Source organism: Salvelinus sp. IW2-2015, linkage group LG4q.1:29, assembly GCF_002910315.2.
Source record: "Salvelinus sp. IW2-2015 linkage group LG4q.1:29, ASM291031v2, whole genome shotgun sequence".
NCBI classification, from domain to species: domain Eukaryota; kingdom Metazoa; phylum Chordata; class Actinopteri; order Salmoniformes; family Salmonidae; genus Salvelinus; species Salvelinus sp. IW2-2015.
Genome location: NC_036842.1, coordinates 6492858 through 6517714, shown reverse-complemented (window position 1 = coordinate 6517714; position 24857 = coordinate 6492858). Strand labels below are relative to the sequence as shown.

Here is a 24857-nt window from a genome sequence, read left to right as displayed (position 1 = left end):
GACTGTAGACAGAAAAAACGGAGGTAAGTTCAAGGCAAGCAAGACGTACAAAACAACAAAACAAACTCTATCAAACTGGAGGCTGATACGCTGGCACAACATACTGTTCATGGCTAACGATCCGGCAGGGAATGGATGTCAGGTCAGAGCTTATGAAGTGGAGGGGTGATGATCAGGACCAGGTGTGCAGATAGCTGATGGGATACAGGTGCGGGTAATCAGAGATCTCCCAACTAGCTACGTCGCCCGGCAACCAGACAGGGTGCGTTCCAGGACACCGGAAAAACACTCCAGGACAGAACACAGGCAAAAACAGACTCAGGAAGCGGGATTCGTGACAGTATATAGCCTTGTTATTGTTATTTAAAATATTTTCTTAATTCTTTCTTGATCTGCACTGTTGGTTAAGGGCTTGTAAGTAAGCATTTCACAGTAAGGTCTACACATGTTGTATTAGGCGCAGGTGACAAATAAAGTTTGATTTGATTTGATGAATGTGTTCTTTCAACCTAGCCCTCAATTTAAAGCTTCTGGAAGCGAGATCCAAATGGGAGAATGAACACACTTGCACACCACAGAGTACATGTATTATCTGCATAAGTAAAATTGCAAAGGCTGCATTTACACAGGCAGCCCAATTCAGATATTTTTTCCACTATTTGGTCTCTTGACCAATCACATCAGATATTTTTGAGAGCTGATCTGATAGGTCGAAAGAACAATTAGTGAAAAAAAGATCAGAATTGGGATGCCTGTGTAAATCAGCCTATGTGTTACACAGGATTTAACTAGGTAAAATGAAGTGTATATTGAAGGGTACTTACTTGTAATTATAGTGTACCTACGAAGTATGTTACACATCCTGATGATCTAATCGTCAGCTTCTGAAAGCGCCATCCAAGTGAGAAATAAACACACCAGTACATCACAGATGTACAGATGTGCATAAGTACATTGTAATTACTAGGTGTTACACAGGATTTAGCTAGTTATCATTAAGTGTATCTTGAGGAGCACTTGCTACTTATATAGTACATTACCCATCCTGACAACCTGTCCCTCAATTTAAAGCTTCTGGAAATCCAAGTGGGAGAATAAACTCACTAGTACACTACAGAGTACGTGTAATATGTGTACAATGTAATTACTAAGTGTTGCACGTCATTTTAACTAGCTAAATCCTGAATAACAACTCGAAATTACATTGTACTTTACATGATATGTACTACGCTTTGAAAATAGTGTCTTATTCCTCGTCAGGGATGACAATCGTTTTAGATCTGTTTTCGTAAGCTCAACCAAGTTAACCCAGATGGTACGCTTTATTTTGGGGGCAAGTGCTAGCAACAACATCGGATGCAGCTGAGAAGAAGAGACGCACTAAGTTGGTGAATTTAGTGGAAACCTGCCCATTTATAACAAGCATTTGTTGTTACACTTCTGTAATTAGATACCGCAATTACTACCAGGTACATGTTGCTATTACATTGTAACTATGAGTTGTTACAGTTAACTACAATGCTTGGTACAGTGTAATTACAGTGTAGTTACACTGTAATAAGGACCCCTTAAAAGGAAGTGTTATCCAATACTCATTTGACATGGGTGCCAAAGAAAAAATATTTAGTAGAGTACTTTGGTAACCCACATGCCAAAGCTATGTACAATATGTTATTGTCAATCATGTTCATTTGTTTATAGTTGTGCATAATTTCTCTACGTTGCACATTATAACCATATTTTAGCTAAGCTGACCAATGCCCAAAATAGAAAAATAAGTGAATTTGACTAAAACTAAAAGTGGAAGTCGCTTGCCATGACAAGGCTTGACACATGATTCTAGATTACACAATATAACACACACGTCACACAATATGCTACAAGCTTCATCTGACCCAAGCCAAACTGCATCATCCTGGGGCCTAGGTGACGGGGCTGTACAGCCCTGAGTCTGGGAAAGTAAAACAAGAAAACCTCAATAATCAGTGAAGGGGAACCATGACACGGTAAAAGAGCAGAAAGACAGCTTTCAAAACAGCGTGTGCTCTCTTGTGTTCTCTGTAGTGTGATTATTAGATATCTGATTGATATGTTTGAACATAGAATTAGGAATTTGAATAGTAATTTAATAGGATCTCTATGTGTTTGAAGCTGAAATAGCAGAAGCAATATCCTGTGACAAGCAAAGAGGAGTCACAATGCTTTTGAAAAGCCAGACCAGCAGAAAGGGTCCACTCTATCCTGGACGTCTTGGGATACGTCCCAAGGATACCGGATAGCACTGACCCAGCAGAAAGTAGGCCTGTCTGGACAATGCCTCCAGTAGTCATCAGCATGTATCACAAATGTGTGATGATGACAGTATTCAAATACTGATCATGTCAACATCGTACTTTCAAAATCTTAGCTAGCAAGCTAGACAAGCAGTCATCTTTACGAATCACGTCGACAATCTACTGGCAAATCCTTTTCAATCATTGTCATATGAATAGAAATTATAGATAAAATGTATCGGTGCTCATCGGCCATTGGACATAAACATTACACAATAAGTTGGAAATTGCCAATTCCACATTGAGTGGTTTAGAAATAATCAGTGACTAACTGCAAGCATTGCAAAGCAATCACTATTTTGCTTGCCATGCCTGCTATTCGATGGAGAGGGTGTGTGGTTCAAGTCTGGATTTAAGGGTCTCTTGTCCAAGTTTAAAAGGATAAACATTCACACGCAACACCATGGGCCAGAAAAGGTTGAATACATTGTCCGTGCTGTCAATCCATCATGACTTCTGCTGCATTCAAAACAACTGGAACTCGGATCTGGGAAATCTCAGACTTCAGTGAGTTCAAGGCAACTGGGAACTCTGGGAAAAAAAATAGCTCAGACTGAAAAAATACGTTTTGAACGCTCATCTAACTCGGAATTCCAAGTCGGAAACTCAGGCCTCTTTCTAGAGCTCCGACTTGAAGGTCACTGACGTCATTATTCAACCTTGTTTTTTTCCCCGAGTTCCCAGTTGTCTTGAAAGCACCATAAATCCAGACAATGCCAGACTTTTATGACAAAGTTTCATGACAAAATTTGCCCACAAGAAGGACTGCTGTGCTACCTTCCTGTTCAAGTGAGTACAGCACAACAAGGTGAGTCCAAAAATGTTTTGTATGCTGCTGCGTACATTATGTAATATTCCAGGGAGATATGCATACTGGAGCTAAGAAAGTAATACTAAGTGTATATTGTGTAGTAAGCTGTTAGTAGCCCATGTGCCTCACCCTAATAATTTGGTCCCTTTCCCCCTCATAACTTAGCCTACTGTTTTGACTTGGTAGTGCACATGTAGCCTATAGCCTGTTTTAGAGAAATGTTATCATTGAATATTGTAAGAGAATATTGTCTGCTTATATGCCCCCTTTATTTATCCTATGGTTCTGACTTGGTGTACAGGGATAACACTGTAAGAACGGCCCATGTTCCGAATTCTGTGGCTGAACATTTCAAAAGTGCTGAACAAATAGTTATATTGACAACGTTCGTCCTAGCTWGCTCATTAATGTCTTAATCAAAAATACGGATTGCTTCTTATCTGCTCGTCGTTCCCTTATGCCATAGTTTGTACATCTCAATTGTCCGTAGGTAGAAACTACATTTGTTTAATTAAACAAGTCAGCCATATAAGCTATGTTCTTTAAAAAGGCAGTAAATGAGGCTGAATTAACTGTTTCGCTGCCAGAAAAGGTTCCGCTGATAGCCAGGTGTAGCAGTGATAAGGTGTTGGGACTGCTGTTGGGACTCCGCTGTTGGGATAGCTTTTGTAGGCCCTAGCAGTTTGTGGGCATCGTTTCTCACCGCTATAGTGCAATTAATGTATTGTTTAGTGTTGTGTTGTGTAGTGGCATTGCTGGCATGCATCACTTGTTTATTTTAACATTTTTCTTCACCAAGATTTACATACTAAAATGCCCCAGTGGGTGTCTACACTGTGTAATGCAACAATCCCTAGTAAGCTAGCGTTTTGAGGGTGGACTGACTGTATTATTTGGCAATAATAGACTGGTTTTATGCACCACAATTGTCTATCCAAGCTCGTTACAGAGCGCGAAGACGGCTCATGTCATGTAAGCTCAGGTAGGCTATACAGGACAGTTGTATATATATATATTTTTTTCACCTTTATTTAACCAGGTAGGCTAGTTGAGAACAAGTTCTCATTTACAACTGCGACCTGGCCAAGATAAAGCAAAGCAGTTCGACACATTCAACAACACAGAGTTACACATGGAATAAACAAAAATACAGTCAACAATACAGTATATATACATTATATAAAAAAATAAAAATAATAATTGGTTGCTGATTAGATTGCGGTTTATTGAAAATTAATTTTATAATCTGCAATGTTTGATTTTCCAACTTTAATTAGGTTACTGAACAAGTAATTACATTATTGCCTCCAAGCAGCAGTCCAGCATTGCGACACTGTGTTTAGATTTGTGAATTGTTAGGCAAAAAGAAAGTAGAAAAGCATAAGAAAATAATGACCAAATAGGCTTACCATTAAACATTCATCCATTTAATAATTTTTATGCTAAAAATGTGGGTCTCAAAACCCACCTGCCCTGAATGATGGATCGCCACTGCATTGGGCACACACTGGTGGAATCAACATTGTTTCCACGTCATTTCAATGAAATTACATTGACCCAAAGTGGAATAGTGAATTGACGTCTGTGCTACGTGGGTTACTATCGATAGGCCTGTGTCATTTAGTACTTTCAAATTACACATCAAATAGCCTAAAAATAAGGAAAAATGTAATTAGCTTGAAGATACATTAAGCCACTCTTTAATGTTGAACTCAGATGGTTTTGTCTGGCTAATAGCCTACACAAACAGAGCACCACAGTATGAGTCATAATACCCATAAAACCTAGCGGTCAAACAGGGAAATGGTTCCCATTGTTTTTCCACCAATTTTCCCATAGAGGATTTTAGAAACACTTCAAATAAGGGCTGTGTTTCATGTAGGCTTATATAGCGTGACGTTTTGATAACCTTGTAAATCTCTCTCGGACAAGGGGACTTTTGTCAATATATTAGTCTGTATTTACTCTGATGGTATGGGCAGACATAAGCTACGGACAACGAACACAATTGCATTTTATCCATGGCAATTTGAATGCACAAAAACACTGTGATGAGATCCTGAGGCCCATTGTGAGGCACATTTTTTTAAGGTATCTGTGACCAACAGATGCATATCTGTATTCCTAGTCATGTGAAATCCATAGATTAGGGCCTAATTTATTTATTTCAATTGACTGATTTCCTCATATGAACTGTTATTCAGTAAAATCAATGAAATTGTTGAATGTTGCATTTACATTTTTTGTTCAGTATAATTAAATCCAACTTGAAAGACTCCTGATATCCGAAGTCCTTCTTCCTGATTCTCTCTATTAAAATAAATCATCTTTGGGATCGGTTTCTCGTCCACGGGACCGTTAAGCTAACGTAGGCTAATGTGATTAGCATGAGGTTGTAAGTAACAAAAAAAAAATCCCAGGACATAGACATATCTGATATTGGCAGAAAGCTTACATTCTTGTTAATCTAACTGCACTGTCCAATTTACAGTAGCTATTACAGTGAAAGAATACCATGCAATTGTTTGAGGAGAGTGCACATTTTTGAACATGAAAGTTATTAATAAACAAATTAGGCACATTTGGGCAGTCTTCTTACAAAATGTTGAACAGAAATGCAATGGTTCATTGGATCAGTCTAAAATGTTGCACATACACTGCTGCCATGTAGGGGCCAAAATTTAAATTTCAGCTGGGCTGTAGTAATACATTATGGCCTTTCTCTTGCATTTCAAAGATGATGGTACAAAAAAAATACAAAAGAACGGTTGGTTTTGTCTTTGTATTATCTTTTACCAGATCTATTGTGTTATATTCTCCTACATGCCTTTCACATTTCCACATACTTCAAAGTGTTTCCTTTCAAATGGTACCAAGAATATGCATATCCTTGCTTCAGGGCCTGAGCTACAGGCAGTTCGATTTGGGTATGTCATTTTAGGTGAAAATTGAAAAAAGTTGGCGGATCCTGAAGAGTATTTATAAGTCTGTTTCTCTTTCAGTATTTCCTTATTTTAGAAAAAAGTATCTCTCTGGGTCTGTGCTTCTCTCAATTTTTTTTCAATTTAGAGGCCTATTGCTACAGTATCAGAATGCATCGCCTTGCAGTTTTGTGTGCAAATGTTTTCACCACAGCTTGTAGGTCCAGGTTGCGGGCCCAATTGTTTTCTGTACTGAGTATTGACAACCCAGACAGTCTTTCCTGAGACGATGTGCTTCTGAGGTAGTTCTTTATGAGTTTTAGTTTAGAAAACGATCTCTCTGCAGAACTGACAGTTGCAGGGATGGTTAAACATATCTGGATTGCAGTAGCAACATCAGGGAAACTGGGCAGAAGGGATTGGTGCTTCAAATACAGCAGTTCTGCAAGATCTTTAACTGAACATCTCGTATTCTCCTTCATTTCCAGCATCAACACGTTATGGAAAGATATTAACTGTATAGGAAGCTCTGGGTACAAGTCGTCTGGATACTGGTTAGCCAATAAACTGGCAGATGCAAACAGATTATCATCTTTAGCGGATAACAGTTCTTGACGGCTCAAACAAAGAAAGCGGTTTGCGATTTCATTCATTCTGGTGAACCGGCGTTTGAGTTGTGTGGTTGTAATGTCAAGGTAGCGTTGAGCACAGACACTGTAAAATGTTCCTCTACATTCTGAAGCCTGTTTTTGTGCATCACTTGATCTTGCCTTTTGTTTATCCATCCCACTCTCCGTATCCGAGTTCGACCTGCTGATTCAACTTACTTTTTTGAACTTGATTGCTAATTAAGTGGGTAGGCTGGGGCAGGCTGTCTCCTGTCGTTGAGCAATAGGCCAATTAGATGTATGACAATGATAGGCTTATTGTCTCTGACTCACCTACTCCAATATAGATTATTGTAAAACACAAAACATAAAAGCTTCCTACATGTGGAAATTAAAAATGTTGAGTTGATTAGATTAGAATCTGGGTGTGTTGTTCCTACCTTTTGTTTTCACTACCAACGTGTTAATTCAGGTTATGGGTGAGTTTCCTCTTGAATTTGGTAAAAAAGGGAAGTGAATTCGCTCATTTGTGTCACGACTTCCGCCGAAGTTGGTGGCATTCGGCGGTAGACGTCACCGGTTTTCTAGTCGCCACCGATCCATGTTTCATTTTCGTTTGGTTTTGTCTTCATTATTACACACCTNGACGTCACCGGTTTTCTAGTCGCCACCGATCCATGTTTCATTTTCGTTTGGTTTTGTCTTCATTATTACACACCTGATTTCTATTCCATTAATTAAATTACGCATGTCCCATTAAGGAACATAATTAATGGAATAGAAATCAGGTGTGTAAAACTTCTTTAAAGTACTACTTAAGTACTGTTTTGGAGGGTATCTGTACTTTACCATTTATATATTTGACAACTTACTTTTTATTCCATACATTTACCCTGACACCCAATAAGTACTCATTACATTTGAATGCTTAGCAGGACAGGAAAAAGGTCAAATAACGCAATCATCAAGAGAACATCCCTGGTCATCCCTACTGCCTTTGATCTGGCGGACTACAATTTCCAGCACTGTCAGGAACGTTCAATGTCGTGTTGGTAAGCAACTCCAGTGTATATTTGGCCTTGTGTTATAGATTATTGTCCTGCTGAAAGGTGAATTTGTCTACCAGTGGTTTCCTCAAGGATTGTGTCTGTGTTTAGCTCTGAAAACCTCCCTGGTCTTTGTGGTGAATCTGTGTTTGAAATTCACTGCTCGACTGAGGGAACTAGTAAATAGTTGTATGAGAGATGAGGTGGTCATTCAAAAATCATGTTAAACACTATTATTGCACACATAGTGAGTCCATGCAACTTGTGACTCCTAAACTTTATAAACAAACTCAGTCATTTCAGAGCTCTAGTCTTCTCAATGTCTTATCATTCAGTGGTTGTTGCTCTCAGCTCCACACAGAACGCTCCAGTTAAAAATAGACTATATCAACTGTACCTCAGGAATATATCCTGTGTCTACAACAGGGTTGTAAACACAAACAGTAAGCACAAACGGACAGCTTGCCATAATAAAGGGTTGAATACTTATTGACTCAAGACATCTCAATTTAATTCATTTTAAATTCAGGCTGTAACACAACAAAATGTTTTTTAAAAACAAGGGTGTGAATACCTTCTGAAGGCACTGTAAGTCTTTGCCTATTGGATGTAGTCATTTACTCTGAATTATTCCGTAAAAGTATCATGTGTTGCATGTAGCCTACACTGTAATCGTTTGTGTCAATTGTTGTAATACATCCTGTTAGTTGAATTGAGTAAATGCAGTCCCCGTTTTACAGAGCCATTCTTTGATTGAATATAAGCTTATAAATTAGTGGAGTCATTGGTAAACCGATCTTTTGGTGTACATTTTATGTCATAGGGGTGTATTTTCTAAGCTGTTATGACTACTACTGTGAAGCACCATTTGATGATAGTATGCTTACTGTTAAACTGTAACACGTCAGATTACTTTAAAATTGAGACTACAGTTGTGCTCATATTTGATGTTGAAGTCTAACGGTAAATGTTATGTACACTATAAACATTAGATTACGCATAGGTACTTTACATCTTGGTCTAAGATCAACTAGATAAATTAAAGCTGGGACTATGGTGCTATAGACAGCGCATAAACTTCTTAATAATCAGTTATCTTAGAAATGTGTAGACTCACAAGCTGGCTAGATTCACCAGTATACATTATCATCTATAGCCGTTAGTCACATGATAATGGAGTCAGATTGATGAATGTAGTTTATTATTATTAAACACAATTTGAACTCATCTACATGTGTGTTAGAAATGTTATACAACTCCTCTCACCACCTGAGGCATATCAGTCTCTACGTCACTAGGCTCTTGTCTAGGCATTACCATTCAATGCCTTCACTCAAACACTAGCTGCAGATAAACAGAAGTGGAGGAAACAAACCCAGGTGTACCGTTCTCTTTTTTGTCACTTTCAGAAACAAACTCAGTCATTTCAGAGCTCTAGTCTTCCTCAATGTCTTATCATTCAGTGGTTGTTGCTCTCAGCTCCACACAGAACGCTCCAGTTAAAAATAGACTATATCAACTGTACCTCAGGAATATATCCTGTGTCTTACAAACAGGGTTTAAACACAAACAGTAAGCACAAACGGACATGTTATGTGCTAGAGAATGTAGTCTAGCTGGTCTCATCAAGTAAAGTTACAAATAAACGGAATGCTTAACTCAAATAGAACTATACACACACTACTATCGCACCGACACACATAAAATCARGTATAAAACAAAATAGGTAGAATTTCATAATTTCCCTAAAACAGTGTTTCTTTAAAACCCATGCAGCAGGTTTCTCTCGCACAGACTTTGTTAAGGCAGCACTGCAGTCGTCATGGCCCTTTTTTCAGAACGTTCGTCAAACATCTCTAAAACTAAAACTCTGGGTCTAGTGTTCGAGAACTTACAGAACACTAGACCAGTGGGTARMTGGCTGMCGTGGCGATGCCACAGTGGTTCTTCCTGTCTTTGGCCATGTAGATGTAGCCTTTGTCTCCCCATTTCTCRGTCCAGCTGAGGAARAGACAAAACATGTTAGTSCCACAGTTCTRGTYAGYAGGAAATTATAGAGATTTACTGCTGCTTTAGAGAAATGTATGACTTAGACCATAGTATCAGGACAACACCAACACTGTATTCAAATAAAGGCAATGTAGAGATGCATATTCCCCGATGAGGAAATCAACCAATCCCGTAGTGGTGACGTAACAAACAAAAAACATCCTAGGAAGATACTATGTACTGTACCTGTTCTTGACAATCCAGAATTTCTTGCCATCTACATCCTCTCCTTCAAAACCATATCCCACCACCAGAACTCCATGGTCGAGCTCCTCACTGCTGCACTTCTTCTCATAGTAGATCCCTACAGGAAAAGGACATAGTTAAATTAGTGGGCTAAGATGCTGGGTGTACCTCAGTATGTAAAACCACCTGTTAGTTAGCAAAGCATAGAAATATTGGTCACAATTTACTTCAAAGACAACACCATTTGTAAACGGTGTACAGGACAGTAGACCAGTACAGATCACTGCTACTCAAAAATAGTAGGTAGGGAATCCAATCCTTGCAAATAATGTTACACAATTTAAGTTGCACCGCTAACTGCTACTCACCAGACTGGTAGAACTGGAAGGAGTTGTGGCTGGCATCGATGGCGACAGAGATGGGACCGACAGACGCCACAGCACTCATCAGAGTGTGCTCCTTGCCACTGGGGATATCCACGAAGCCGGTTTCATTGACAGCATTGAACTCTGGTCGGTAGTGGCAAACATCATCATCCTGAGTTACCAGAGAAGAACAATGGCCATTATTAGTAAAAAACAACATTTTCCAAATATTCAAACAAGTCAGTCATTCTTGGAGACAAATCCCACTGTAATGAAGTGGAAACTAACTTATTTTTCAAAGTTGAAGTTGTAAGTCATTCCAGATCGACAGCAAAAACTGCATGATCTGGGACCAGGCTAAAAGAACAGGGCCTTACTTTTAATAAACGCATCTTCATACGCCATTACATTTGAATTCAGACTAATAGAACACAGGGCCTTACCTTGCCCACATAGGGGTAGGACGCCTCTGTGTCCAGGCCACCGTTGTCCTTTACATACTGGAACGCCCGGTCCTCGAGACCTCCATTACAGCCATCGTTGCCCTGGAATCTGGAGCAGTCCATCAGGTTCTGTTCACTCAGAGACACCAGATTGCCAGTCTTCCTGAATAGCTGGCCCTCTATGGCCCCGGTGGAACTGAACGCCCAGCAAGACCCACATGAGCGCTGAGGTGGTAAAGATTATTAAACATCTTGTTACTTTTTCATGTCAGAACACACTGACATGTGCATATTACACCAGTAATAAAATGTATATATATATATGCAATTTGCCACCTTATCTTCAGTATACTGTGAATTACAATCATGGTAAACAGCACGCAAACAAGCCAGACAGTTCTCTGGAAGTAAAACCTTATTTAGTGACACAGCAGTGTGTGGATATGAGTCATGACTCATGAGTGATTCAGGTCTCACCTGGTTCTTGATGGGAGTGACGTAGCCCTTCTCTCTCCAGTCCACAGCTTCAGGGGCCTGCAGGTAACTGGGTTCCATGAACAGAGAGCCCTTGTACTTCCTCTCAGTTGTCTGCTTGTAGCCGTTCATGAGCTGCCCAAACTCTTCATTGGTCTAGGGAGGAAGAAGTCAGAACACGTTGAAACGTAATGTCTTCCCTGGCCAGATGTGGTTTGTAATTTACCATCTGAATGGGAAATCTAACTGTTTTAAAAGTTCTGCACTTAGCCATAAATCCTGTGTGCATCTTTAAAAGACTATGAGTAAATTTCAATTCCCTTCTCAGGATAACTATTCCATTCCTGCTTGATAGTTGAAGAAACCTAACCTGCGAGTCTGAATACATTCCTGCTTTCATTGTCAACGCTGACACCTGTGCCTGTGAAATATTTCATACTGTATGTGCTTCAGCAAATCTATGGCATGACAACAAAAAGATCCAGCTATAGCACACACACAGTATGGGAAAGAGCTGCTGAGAAGTACCTCCTGCTCCACAGTAAAATGTCTCAGCAACAGACTTGGACAGAAGCTCACTGGAACTGATAGCGGCACCTCAAAAGTTCTACTGCTTGAGTCCCTGCACCTCATAGAATATTAGCTCAAAAGTCCTGCAGGGTTCCTGGATATAAATATATACAGTACAGGCCCCCAAAATGAGTACTGGCACCCATTTCATCCATGTCAAGCACTGCTCAGCAAGGTGATTCTTCTTACCATGTCACCAAAGTGGTTCATGCCCAGACGGTAGGAGTGTTTTCCCATAGAGTGTTCCAGGTTGTGCATCTCAATCTTCTTCAGGTTCTTCTCCCAAACCATCCTCCTCCAGCCCTCCTCGCTCTGTAACAATGAGTGAAAAACAGTGAGAAAATATACACTGGCCCAGGAACTATGGGCACAATCCATGCAATTAATGATATACTGCATTAGGTGTAATTTACAGCTACATGTATGCACCAATTGATCAATTTGAGCCCTTGTTGGAGCAGTGGAGGATGGTGGGAGGAGTCATAGGAGGACAGGCTCATTGTACTGGCTGTAATGGAACTGAGTCAAACGTGTTTCCAATGCTTGATACCATTCAATAATTCCATTCCAGCCTTTACAATGAGCCATCCTCCTATAGCTCATCCCACCAGCCTCACTCTTTGGGCGTTCTAGGGTTACCTTGAGGTGTGCTCTCACACTTGCTTAAACCCCCTCTGTGTCTGCTGTGCCAGTTCTTCCAAAGTGCCAGTGCCCTCCAACTGAGAGTCAAACATAGGGGCCGCAACACAGCATCATACAGAGCAACCACACTGCCAAGTGGGACATCATGGTCAAACAGCTGTGGAGAGAGAGAGAGAGAGAGCAGAGCTCAGTCAGCCTTGTATTTTCAGTGTAAGAGCAAATGTTGAATTTGTACCTTTGAACAATGCAGATCTTCAACGTTATATACATACATCAAAAAGTCTGGGCATCCTACTGGAGAGTTATCTACAGCTATCCATTTGGTCTCCCATCCAGTGTTTTAAACTTCTTGACATGTCACTGACTACTACCAATGTGGTATCGTGTGAATGATTGAGAAATCTCAATGTAATTTTTTAATTTAAATTTAATTAAAAAATAATAATAATAATTCGGCTTTAGTTGAAGTCATTACAAAGGGTAGCTTAACAGAGACAATGACATTTAACCATCCTTTAAAGTCATCAATTGTAATATTTATGCCAATTAATACTGTAAGTCATCAGCAGCTATTGTTTAATTCAACCTAGGGTCACAAACACGTCACCTTGCACTTTCACCATTCTGTGAAGTGAATTCATCATAATTGATTTAATCTAGCCTAATAAACTGCATGCTTTCCAACGACATGTCACTGACTACTACCAATTGGTATCGTGTGAATGATTTGAGAAATCTCAATTTAATTATTAAAAATAAAATGTATTTATAAAAATGTCTTTAACGCTGTTAGTATCAAGTCATTACAAAGTCATTACAAAAAACTTCTAAACTACCTTCCGCTCGACACAAGAAACAAAAATAACATATGGAACTAGGAACTACACTACCGTATTCCAAATTAAATAAATTGATAATAATTATTTGATATATCCAGAAATATCGAGGAAATGTTGGTAACAGCCGGCAGAAAAAACAACATCAGAAACGGTAGACTAATGTTGTCTTTCTGTATCAATCAAATCAAAGAAAATGCCCCTGGTAAATGTCCATAACCAAGAACCTAACACTCTGTACAAACAACATAACGAAAGCCGTACTTACTTTTTCCCGTCAATTTTGCAGTTGCAGGGTGATGATTTCTGCTGCTGTGTTGTGTAGTCAGTGTACTAGACACGACACTTTATACAGCCAGCTATATGTCGTATAATGGGGGGGGGGGGGGGGGGGCTTGTGATTGGCTGAAAGGGGACCGTATATCACACTGCCGGCCCGTGAAAGATAATTTAAAGATCTCATGTCCGCCCGGTGTAAATAGCCAGCATGTGATTCCTGCCCTGACCGTTTCATCAACTCATAAGATGAAACATCAAATTGAGTAAACATCTTTCAGGGAGTTGTTAGATTACGGAAACAAAGGGTAAAAATACATTGACATTGAATCAGTTTCCCTTAAAAATCATCTTCCGTTACTTTGTAACAGTTCTCTCATCATGTGCTGGCGCCGAGGAGATGAGAGCATGGCACGCTGATGCCATACAGCAATGCCAAAAAATTCCAGAAAAAAATGCAAAACATGTTCATTAAACAGTAATGACATGAATTTGGGAAGAAAGGTTACTTAATAAAGTCTAGTACCTGAAACTGAGTGGCCAACAACAAACGCCATACATTTTCCTGCTCTTGTGAAGCATACAGCAGCTTCAGTTTTTGTTCAACCATGTCCTAATATAATAGATTCAAATAATAGCCTGAAGTTGAGAGAATGAACAAATTAACCTACATTTATCTAGCTCAAATAAGATTATCTGCATTCTTTAGATACTAATTAATTATTGTATGGTAACCTGTTGTGTCAAGAAAGTTCTGATGGGCTTGTAAATCATTTATTTGTGTAAATAATAATTCCAATTTCATTTGGTGTCTTACAAGCCTGTCAGTGTTTTTCTACCTCTTCTGCACATTCTCCTTTTGTTTTCTATTTAAACATTGATAATACATTTTAAACCCACTGAATCAAAACCCACAGAAAACCCACTAATCAATACATTGTTTCTAAACAATTGTGTAATGTCACTTTTGCCTTGTCAGCTTTAGGAAATACTGGCTGTCAACCAAACATTCACACAGGAAGAAGGGGAGGGATTCTCTTCTTGGGCAGCTGCTGAATCTGTGGTTACTGATAGGACACACACACACACACACACACACACACACACACACACACACCCTGTAGATATGTGGCTAGTAAAATTATTCCTTAATTGGTATTGGCGTGTCTACAAAAACACTACAGGGAAATCAATGAATGGATGGGTATTGAATAACTAATGAGGTTTGTTTAAGATTTCCTAGTATTGATCGATCATACTAAGARGTATGYTTTGATAACAATGCAGTAATGTATCCGTGTAACTTCAAACTTTTGCTGACACTGATTACAATCTAACAGAAACAGATGCACTTACTCCACCTGTCAGACATTAAGTGTACTGCAGGTAATGTAACAGTCATGACCATAGAGTTGAATACAGAGTTGAAAACAGTGCATTTGGAAAGTATTCAGACCCCTTAACTTTTTCCTCATTTTGTTGCGTTACAGCCTTATTGTAGCGGCTTTCATCTGGTGAAGGAGAAGAGGACCAAGGTGCAGCGTGGTAAGTGTTCATTTTAATAAACAAAATAACCTGAACACTGAAATGACAAAAATAATAAAGAGCGAGAACAAAAACGAAACAGTTCTGTAAGGAATACGCACAAAACAGAAAAAAATCACCCACAACCAAAATGGGGAAAATAGGCTATCTAAGTATGATTCTCAATCAGAGACAACGATCGACAGCTGCCTCTGATTGAGAACCATACCAGGCCAAACACAGAAATGGAAAACATAGAAAAACAACATAGAATGTCCACCCCAACTCACGCCCTGACCAAACCAAAATAAAGACATAAAAAAGGAACTATGGTCAGAACGTGACACTTATTCTGAAATTGATTAAATCATATTTTTTCCTCATCAATCTACACACAATACCCGATAATGACAAAGCAAAAACAGCTTTAGAGAAATGTTTGTAAATGCATTACAAATAAAAAAACTGAAATATGACATTTACATTTACAGTCTCACGGTAATTGACAATGTAATTAACATAAAAACATTTAGCATCTCCTGGCTTCCACGCATAGCCTAAAAGACACTGATGCAGACCTTTGGAACATATACATTTTAAAAAGTCGAAAAAATCCATGTAATGTTGCCCACAATAAATCCATAATTTATTTTAGACAGGTCTAAAGAAACATGATATGAAGAAAATGTAGTCTATTTCAGAAGAACGGAATAGCATACTCTGAGTTGTCCTTATGTTAGTCCCTGATCTGGCTATGCCAAATGGCTGTGAGCTACACTAGTTCACTTAGCAGACAAGATTTGCTTAGAATTCTGTGGCATTATTTTATAGCATGAAGAATGCAATTGAACATAGCTGAATAAAATAGGAAGGATGTCTCTCCAAACAATTTCTCAGGGAGTGTGGCTATTCTGTGTTGAGTGGTTAACAAAGAAACAGGTCCTCCTATATGCTTAATTTAGAGTAATTTCTGAAACTGTAGTTGTGATACAAACGTTGGGCTATATGTTTAGATTTTTTATACATTCTAAGGCCGCATGATGCGACTAATGATGATTTGAAAAAAGCATGCGCTCTGCTTTGTTTTGTGTACAGGCTGCACACACTTCATCAGTCTCTCATTCACAATTTGACAAGCACTTGATAATGCCTCGAATTTCCTGGCGGCATCCTCCTAGTGTGGCCATAATGCCCCCTAAAGAAACCCATGCCGTAGTGCCCTTGGGCTGAATATAACATGTATAATTCCCTTCTCCCAGTTGCATGTTCCAAAGCACCTCTCACTCACAAAACTGTCAGATATCTAAATTCGTATTAACCAATGCTTCTCACGTGATCAGATTCTTCTCACGTGATCAGATTCTTCTCACAGATATCTGACAGGCACATCGGGGACTCAACTGATTGGGTCCTTCTTATCGAGTTTCCAAGGTGCATATTGAAGATGTTAGAAAAACTGTCCACATTTACTTTTCGTCAGCCAACAAGATGAGTTGGCCTAACAAACAGCAAAAGCACTAGCCTATGTCAATCTACTAACCCCCATAGTACAAAGTTGACCTATTCTATTGGTCAACTTGTCCTTCCGTGTGAGAACGAAAAATTCAAAACCCAAATTAATACAACCACTCGCATCAAAAAACACTTCAAAAGCAATGAGGCTGATGCAACAGATCTGTACATGACAATAATTTCATGACCACCACTGCCCTATTCTGAATTGATGATTACTTGTGTGCTGCCAGCTGTGGGCATGTGGGCAGGGTTGAAACAAATCCAACCTTCATTTACATTGTGATGCAGTCACGACCATAAGTCTCACAAAACTCAGTTTTGGACGAGACTGACTCTATACCAACTGAAGGGAACTAACAGTAAAATGTCAGTTGAATATGTGTGTTCATTAGGCCTACTGATGGTCGATACTGATAGTGGCTAATATTTAACATGATAGAAATAGGAAACACAGAAAGTCGGGTAGCCTATAATTAAGACATTCGAGAGTGCCCATTCCTGAAAGTTAAAAGGCTATACAATATACATTCTGCATATTGGCACATCATTTCATAAACTTTACTGTGGGAAAGTTGATGTGTTGATCYGCTTCAGTTTGCTGCCATATGACTGTTCTCACATTTGTCTCCAGTGATTATAAGGTAAAATAGATCTAAAACAAGTGTCATTTATATTTACAATTCCCTTATCCAAATGGATAACTCATTTACCTAGCTCTTATCAAGAGCTCTTATAAAGTTGTAAATTACAGTGCTTAGAGAATGATGTTGTTTCTATCGGAAAAAATAAAATTTCCCACTTGGAACCGACAGGTTCGTTTGACCTTATTCATGGTTTCCTCGCACGTAAAGGTGGTGGAATTATCAGGAAATTAAGCCAAGGTCAGAATAGGGCGTATCTGTAGACACACCTCCGCCACACATTCATTTCTTAGATCTCCAGCCGAATTAATAGTGTGAATAACCTGCTATTCTCATGCTTCAGGTCAAGGTTCAAGAGGAAAGTGCATTAAAAGGTAAGTTCCATTTATGCACGCTTAACTCGTGTTGGAGCCGGGCCCCAAGTAAATAAAAAGGGTAACACAAATAAAAGCTCAATAAAACAAGGCAAAGAAAACATGCCCCCCCCATAAAAAATGGAAGGCAGTAAGCCTGGGTATCAGTCTCTTTAGCTATTCCACTCCCTGTACTCTCTTTCATGTGCCAAAGAAAAATCGCCACCTGCTGGAGAAGACAGATTTTGGTTATCCCTCTCGCTTTGCCTCTTCTTCTATGGTGTGACTCACAAATTTCAGTTAATTACCATAGCTCCCGCCTTGGGCCAGTCAATGTAATTTTGTAAATGTCGGATCTCTATGGCAAGACGCATCATTCATCCAAGTTTCATCAAAATCAGGCCAGTGATTACTGAGATATTGCATGTGACTAACAGAAAGAAGGAAGGACGGCCAGGCAGACGAAGACCGATCAACAGTCCCCTTCCTGATTTCATTGTGAGGGACAATAATTTCACCACTTTAATAATATGCAGATTTTTTTATAAACAGTTGCATAACCTATAATGACATAACTGACATGAGCCAAACATGTTCCGGCGCCGACAGAGATGGCCGCCTCGCTTCGCGTTCCTAGGAAACTATGCAGAATTTTGTTTTTTGACGTGTTTTTTCTTACATTGGTAACCCAGGTAATCCTAGGTTTTATTACATACAGTCGGGAGTAACTATTGGATATAAGAGCAACGTCAACTCACCAACATTACGACCAGGAATACGACTTTCCCGAAGCGGATCCTCTGTTTTGCCCACCACCCAGGACAATGGATCGGATCCCAGCTGGCGAACCAAAACAACGACGCCGTAAAAGGAGCAGACAAAGCGGTCTTCTGGTCAGGCTCCTGAGACGGGCACATCGTGCATAATCCCGAGCATACTCCTCGCCAATGTCCAGTCTCTTGACAACAAGGTAGATGAAATCCGAGCAAGCGAAGCATTCCAGAGAGACATACTCCTTTTGGAAAAGTTGACCACGACTCCATTTTGTTGCTTCCAGCCTATAGACAGAAACTAAAACAGGAAGCTCCCGCGCTCAGGTCTGTTCAACGCTGGTCCGACTAATCTGATTCCACGCTTCAAGATTGCTTCGATCACGTGGACTGGGATATCTTCCGCATTGCGTCAAACAACAACATTGTCGAACACGCTGATTCGGTGAGCGAGTTTATTAGCAAAAGCATCGGTGATGTCGTACCCACAGAAACTATTAAAACATTCCCAAACCAGAAACCGTGGATTGATGGCAGCATTCGCACAAAACTGAAAGCGCGAACCGCTGCTTTTAATCAGGGCAAGGTGACCGGAAACATGACTGAATACAAACAGTGTAGCTATTCCCTCCGCAAGGCAATCAAACAAGCTAAGCGTCAGTATAGAGACAAAGTAGAGTCGCAGTTCAACGGCTCAGACACGAGAGGTATGTGGCAGGGTCTACAATCAATCACGGATTACAAAAAGAAAACCAGCCCCGTCGCGGACCAGGATGTCTTGCTCCCAGACAGACTAAACAACTTCTTTGCTGGCTTTGAGGACAATACAGTGCCACTGACACGGCCCGCTACCAAAACCTGCGGACTCTCCTTCACTGCAGCCGACGTGAGTAAAACATTTAAACGTGTTAACCCTCGCAAGGCTGCAGGCCCAGACGGCATCCCCAGCCGTGTCCACAGAGCATGCGCAGACCAGCTGGCTGGTGTGTTTATGGACATATTCAATCAATCCTTATCCCAGTCTGCTGTTCCCACATGCTTCAAAGAGGGCCACCATTGTTCCTGTTCCCAGAAAGCTAAGGTAACTGAGCTAAACGACTACCACCCCGTAGCACTCACTTCCGTCATCATGAAGTGCTTTGAGAGACTAGTCAAGGACCATATCACCTCCACCCTACCCGACACTCTAGACCCACTCCAATTTGCTTACCGCCCCAATAGGTCCACAGATGACGCAATCACAATCACACTGCACACTGCCCTAACCCATCTGGACAAGAGGAATACCTATGTGAGAATGCTGTTCATCGACTACAGCTCAGTAATTAACAACACAGTACCCTCCAAACTCGCCATCAAGCTCGAGACCCCGGGTCTCGACCCCGCCCAGTGAAACTGGGTACTGGACTTCCTGACGGGCCGCCCCCAGATGGTGAGGGTAGGTAACAACATCTCCACCCCGCTGATTCTCAACACTGGGGCCCCACAAGGGTGCGTTCTGAGCCCTCTCCTGTACTCCCTGTTCACCCACGACTGCGTGGCCATGCACGCCTCCAACTCAATCATCAAGTTTGCAGACGACACTACAGTGGTAGGCTTGATTACCAACAACGACGAGGCGGCCTACAGGGAGGAGGTGAGGGCCCTCGGAGTGTGGTGTCAGGAAAATAACCTCACACTCAACGTCAACAAAACAAAGGAGATGATCGTGAACTTCAGGAAACAGCAGAGGGAGCACCCACCTATCCACATCGACGGGACAGTAGTGGAGAGGGTAGTAAGTTTTAAGTTCCTCTGCGTACACATCACGGACAAACTGAATCAAGGAATACTTTTAACGTAACCACCATAATCTACAGGGTGTCTCTGTGTGTGTGGTGTGTGTGTGTGTGTGTGTGTGCCCTATCAGTAGACCCAAATAGAATTCAGCAGCTGCACAAAGAAGAGAATCCCTCCATCCCCTTTTGCCTGTGTGTTGTATGGTGGTTGACAGGCAGTTTTCCTAACGCTGACAAGGAAAAAGTGACATGTACACAATAGGTATTTCTTAGAAACAATGTAATTGATTGTGGGTTTTCTGTGGGTTTTGATTCAAGTGGGTTTAAATAATTTAAATAGTTAGATTAAATGTGTTGTAGTTATTCTGTTGGAGCCTAAAAAAAAATGCAAAACAATATATTATGAATGTTTTTTAAAATAGAAAAAACAAAAGAGAAATGTGCGAAGAGGTAGAAAACACTGGCAGGCTTTGCAAGACCACCTTTCAAATGAAATTGGAATGATTTTACACAAATAAATTGTTTTACAAGCCCATCAAGAACTTTCTTACACAGCAGGTTACCCACAAAAAGAATGCAAGATAATCTTCAATTTGAACTAGATAATGTAGGTTAATTTTTGCATTCTCTCAACTTACAGGCTATTATTTGAATCTATTATATTAGGACATTGGTTTGAACAAAAACTGAAAGCTGCTGTATCTTCCAGAGCAGGAAAAGTATGGCGTTTGTTGTTGGCCACTCAGTTCAGGTACTTAGACTATTATTAAGTAACCTTTCTCCAAATTCATGTCATTACTGTTTAATGAACATGTTTTTGCAATTTTTTTCTGGGAATTTTTTGGCATTGCTGTATGGCATCCAGCGTGCCATGCTCGCTATCTCTCGCGCCCAGCAATGATGAGAGACTGTTACAAAGTAAAACCGGAAGATGATTTTTTTTTAAGGGAAACTGATTCAATTTACAATGTTATGCATTTTTACCCTTTTGTTTCTCCGTAATCTAACAAACTCTCACTGAGAAGATTGTTTACTCACAAAATTTGACTGTTTCCATCTTAGGGAGTTGAATGGAAAACGGTCACGTGGGCAGGCAATACATGCTGGGCTATTTACACGGGGGCGGAACATGAGATCTTTAAATTATTCTTCAGGCGGGCCCGGCAGTGTGATATACGGTCCCCTTTCAGCCAATCACAAGAGCCCCCCCCCCCCCCCCCTCCATTATACGACATATAGCTGGCTGTATAAAGTGTCGTGTCTAGTAACACTGACTACACAACAACAGCAGCAGAAATCATCACCTGCAAAACTGGCAAATGACGGGACAAAGTAAGTACGGCTTTTCTGTTATGTGTTTTTGTACAGGTGTTAGGTCTTGGTACTGACATTTAACCAGGGGCATTTCTCTTTGATTTGAAATTGATTACAGAAAGACAACATTAGTCCTACGCGTTTCTGATGTTGTGTTTTTCGTGCCGGTTGTTACCAACATTTCTGCGATATTCTCTGATATTAGATAAAATAATTGAATATCAATTTAATTTAATTTGGAATACTCGGTAGTGTAGTATCCTAAGTTCCATATGTTTTATTTTTTGTTTTCTTGTGTCGAGCGGAAGGTAGTTTAAGAGTTTTTTGTAATGACTTCTGTAATGACTTGATACTAACAGGTTAAAAAGCATTCTTATAAATTACATTTTATTTTTAAATAATTAAATTGAGATTTCTCAAATCATTCACACTTATACCATATTGGTAGTAGTTCAGTGACATGTCGTTGGGACAGCATGCAGTTTATTGAGGCTCAGATTAAATCATTATGATGAATTCCACTTCACAAAAGAATGGTGAAGTGCAAGGAGACGTGTTTGTGACCATAGGTTGAATTAAACAATAGGCTGCTGATGACTCTACAGTGATTTATTGGCAATAAATAATTACATTGATTGACCTTATAAAGGATGGTTAAATGTCATTGTCTTCTGTTAAAAGCTAACCCTTGTAATGACTTCTAACTAAAGCCGAATTATTATTATTAATTTTTTAATTAAATTTAAATTAAAAAAATTAACATTGAGGATTTCTCAATCATTTCACGACGATACCACATTGGTAGTAGTCAGTGACATGTTCAGAGTTTTGAAAACACTGGATGGGAGACCAAATGGATAGCTGTAGAAACTCCAGTAGGAGGCTGCCCAGACTTTTTGATGTATGTATATAACGTTGAAGATCTGCATTGTTCAAAGGATACAAATTTCAACATTTGCTCTTACACTGAAAATACAAGGCTGACTGAGCTTCTGCTCTCTCTCTCTCTCTCTCTCCCAGCCCCCCCCCCCCCCCCGTGCCTCCCCCCCCCCCCCCCCCCCCCCCCCGAGCTTTGGCGGGGCGGCTATGCGTTCCCCCCACTGTCCCGGGCCTGCCGAGCGGCCAGGCCAGAAGGAGAGCAGGTGCCGACGCCACACACCCCCCCCCCCCCACCCTGCCCGGACGGGCCGCCAATGACCCCCCCCCCCCCCCCCCCCCCCCCCCCCCCCCCCCCCCCCCCCACCCCCCTTACAGCTGTTTGACAGAAGCTGTCTGGTGGGGTCCTGATGAGTGCTGTAGCGCATTTACTCTAGTGGAGGGCAACTGGCCTGGGAACGGAAGAAGAACTCTGTGGTTTAAGCAACAGTGGGGCCAATTTGGAACCTCGTAGTCCAAAGGTTGAGTTGGGATGGTTTAAGATCTAGTAAGGCTGGAGGAATTGGGTCGAATTTGGAAACCACGTTTGACTGCAGTTTCCATTACAGCCCAGTACAATGAGCATGTCCTCCTATGACTCCTCCACCATCTCCACTGCTCTCAACAAGGGGCTCAAATTGTATCAATTGGTGCATACATGTAGATGTAATTAACCTATGCAGTTAATCATTATTGCATGGATTGGGTTGGGCCATAAGTTCCTGGACAGTTGTATATTTTCTCACTGTTTTTTCCTCATTGTTTACAGAAGCGAGGAGGGCTGGAGGAAGGATGGTTTTGGGAGAAGAACTGAAGAAGATTGAGATGCAACCTGGAACACTCTTGGGAACAACACTCCTACCGTCTGGGGCATGACCATTTGTGACATGGTAAAAGAAGAATCAACCTTGCTGAGGCAGTGCTTGACATGGATGAAATGGGTTGCGGCGCTGATTCTAGGTGCCTGTACATGTTATATTTTATATCACAGGAACCCTGCAGGACTCCTGTCCAAGTCTGAGCTTCTGTCAAAGTTCTGTTCGTGCCTGAACATTTTACTGTGGAGCAGGAGGTACTTCTTCAGCAAGCTCTTTCCCATACTGTGTGTGTGCTGTAGCTGGATCTTTTTGTTGTGCATAGGCCATAAATTTGCTGAAGCACATACAGTATGAAATATTTCACAGGCAAGTGTCAGCGTGACAATGAAAGAGGAATGTGTTCAGACTCGCAGTGTTAGGTTTCTTCAACTATCAGCAGGAATGGAATAGTATCCTGAGAAGGGAATTGAAATTTTACTCATAGTACTTTTAAAGATTGCACACATGATTTATTGCTAGGTGCACAACTTTTGAAACAGTTAGATTTCCCATTCAGATGGTAAATTAACAACACACTGGCCGGGAAAGACATTACTTTTCAACTGATTCTGAACTCTTCTCTCCTAGACCAACGAAGAGTTTTGGGCAGGCTTCATGAACGGCTACAAGCCAGACAACTGAGAGGACAGTGCAAGGACTCTCTGTCATGAACCCAATTACCTGCAGCCGCCTGAGCTGTGGACTGGAGAGAGAAGGCCTATATCGGTCACTCCATCAAGAAAACGCAGGTGAGACTGGTGATCACTCATGGTTCATGACTCATCCACACACTGCTGTGTCACTAAATAAGGTTTTACTTCCAGAGAAACTGTCTGGTTGTTTTGCGTGCCTGTTTACCGTGCTTTTACCATGATTGTAATTTACAGTAATACAGAAGTGGCAAATTGCAAAGATATATTTTGTATTTATTTATTACTGGTGTAATATGCCCACATGTCTAGTGGTGTTCTGACATGAAAAAGTAACAAGATGTTTACCATCTTCCCCACAGGGACGCATGTGGTCTTGCTGGGCGTTTCAGTTTCCACCGGGCCACAAGAGGGCCAAGGAATTCAGGAAGAACTGGCAATCTGGTGTGCTCTGAGTGAGACAGAACCTGATGGACTGCTCCAAACTCCAGGGCAACGAGGGGCTTAATGGAGGCTCCATGAACCTGGCCTTCCAGTATGTGAAGGAACACGTTTGGTGGCCTGGACACAGAGGCGTCCTACCCCTAATGTGGGAAGGTAAGGCCTGTGTTCTGTTAGTCTGAATTCAAAATGTAATGGCTGTATGAAGATGCATTTATTAAAGTAAGGCCCTGTTCTTTTAGCTGGTCGCAAGATCATGCATTTCGCTGTAGAACTAGGAATGACTTACAATCTCAAACTTTGAAAAATAAGTTGCGTTCCACTTCCATTACAGTGGATTTGTCTCCCGCAAGAATGACTGACTTGTTTGAATATTTGGAATATGTGTTTTTACTAATAATGGCCCATTGTTCTTCTCTGTATCAGGATGATGATGTTTGCCACTACGGACCAGAGTTTCAATGCTTGTCAATGAAACCGGCTTCGTGATATCCCAGTGGCAAGGAGCACGCTCCTATAGTCTGTGGCGTCTGTCCCGG

At 40.7% G+C, this 24857-nt stretch overlaps 1 protein-coding gene and 2 long non-coding RNA genes across 3 annotated transcripts in view; 2 read left to right on the top strand and 1 right to left on the bottom strand.

The window, feature by feature from the left end:
* Positions 1-24857, top strand: part of LOC139025634 (uncharacterized) — a 226818-nt gene that overhangs the window by 48871 nt on the left and 153090 nt on the right. The gene's annotated exons all lie outside the window — the stretch shown is intronic.
* On the top strand, positions 8083-9442 carry LOC139025630 (uncharacterized). Its single transcript, XR_011477233.1, has 2 exons — positions 8083-8146; positions 9276-9442. It is a non-coding gene; the product is annotated as an uncharacterized lncRNA (long non-coding RNA).
* The window catches only part of LOC111961312 (procathepsin L-like), a 49520-nt gene continuing 33566 nt past the window's right edge, over positions 8904-24857 (bottom strand). The window contains exons 2-7 of the mRNA XM_023983484.2: positions 11996-12118; positions 11240-11392; positions 10763-10987; positions 10323-10491; positions 9955-10072; positions 8904-9720 (exon numbers count right to left, since the gene is read on the bottom strand). Coding sequence (XP_023839252.1) covers positions 9621-9720; positions 9955-10072; positions 10323-10491; positions 10763-10987; positions 11240-11392; positions 11996-12118 — 888 coding nt within the window. The 3' untranslated portion in view covers positions 8904-9620. The remainder of the gene's footprint in view (positions 9721-9954; positions 10073-10322; positions 10492-10762; positions 10988-11239; positions 11393-11995; positions 12119-24857) is intronic.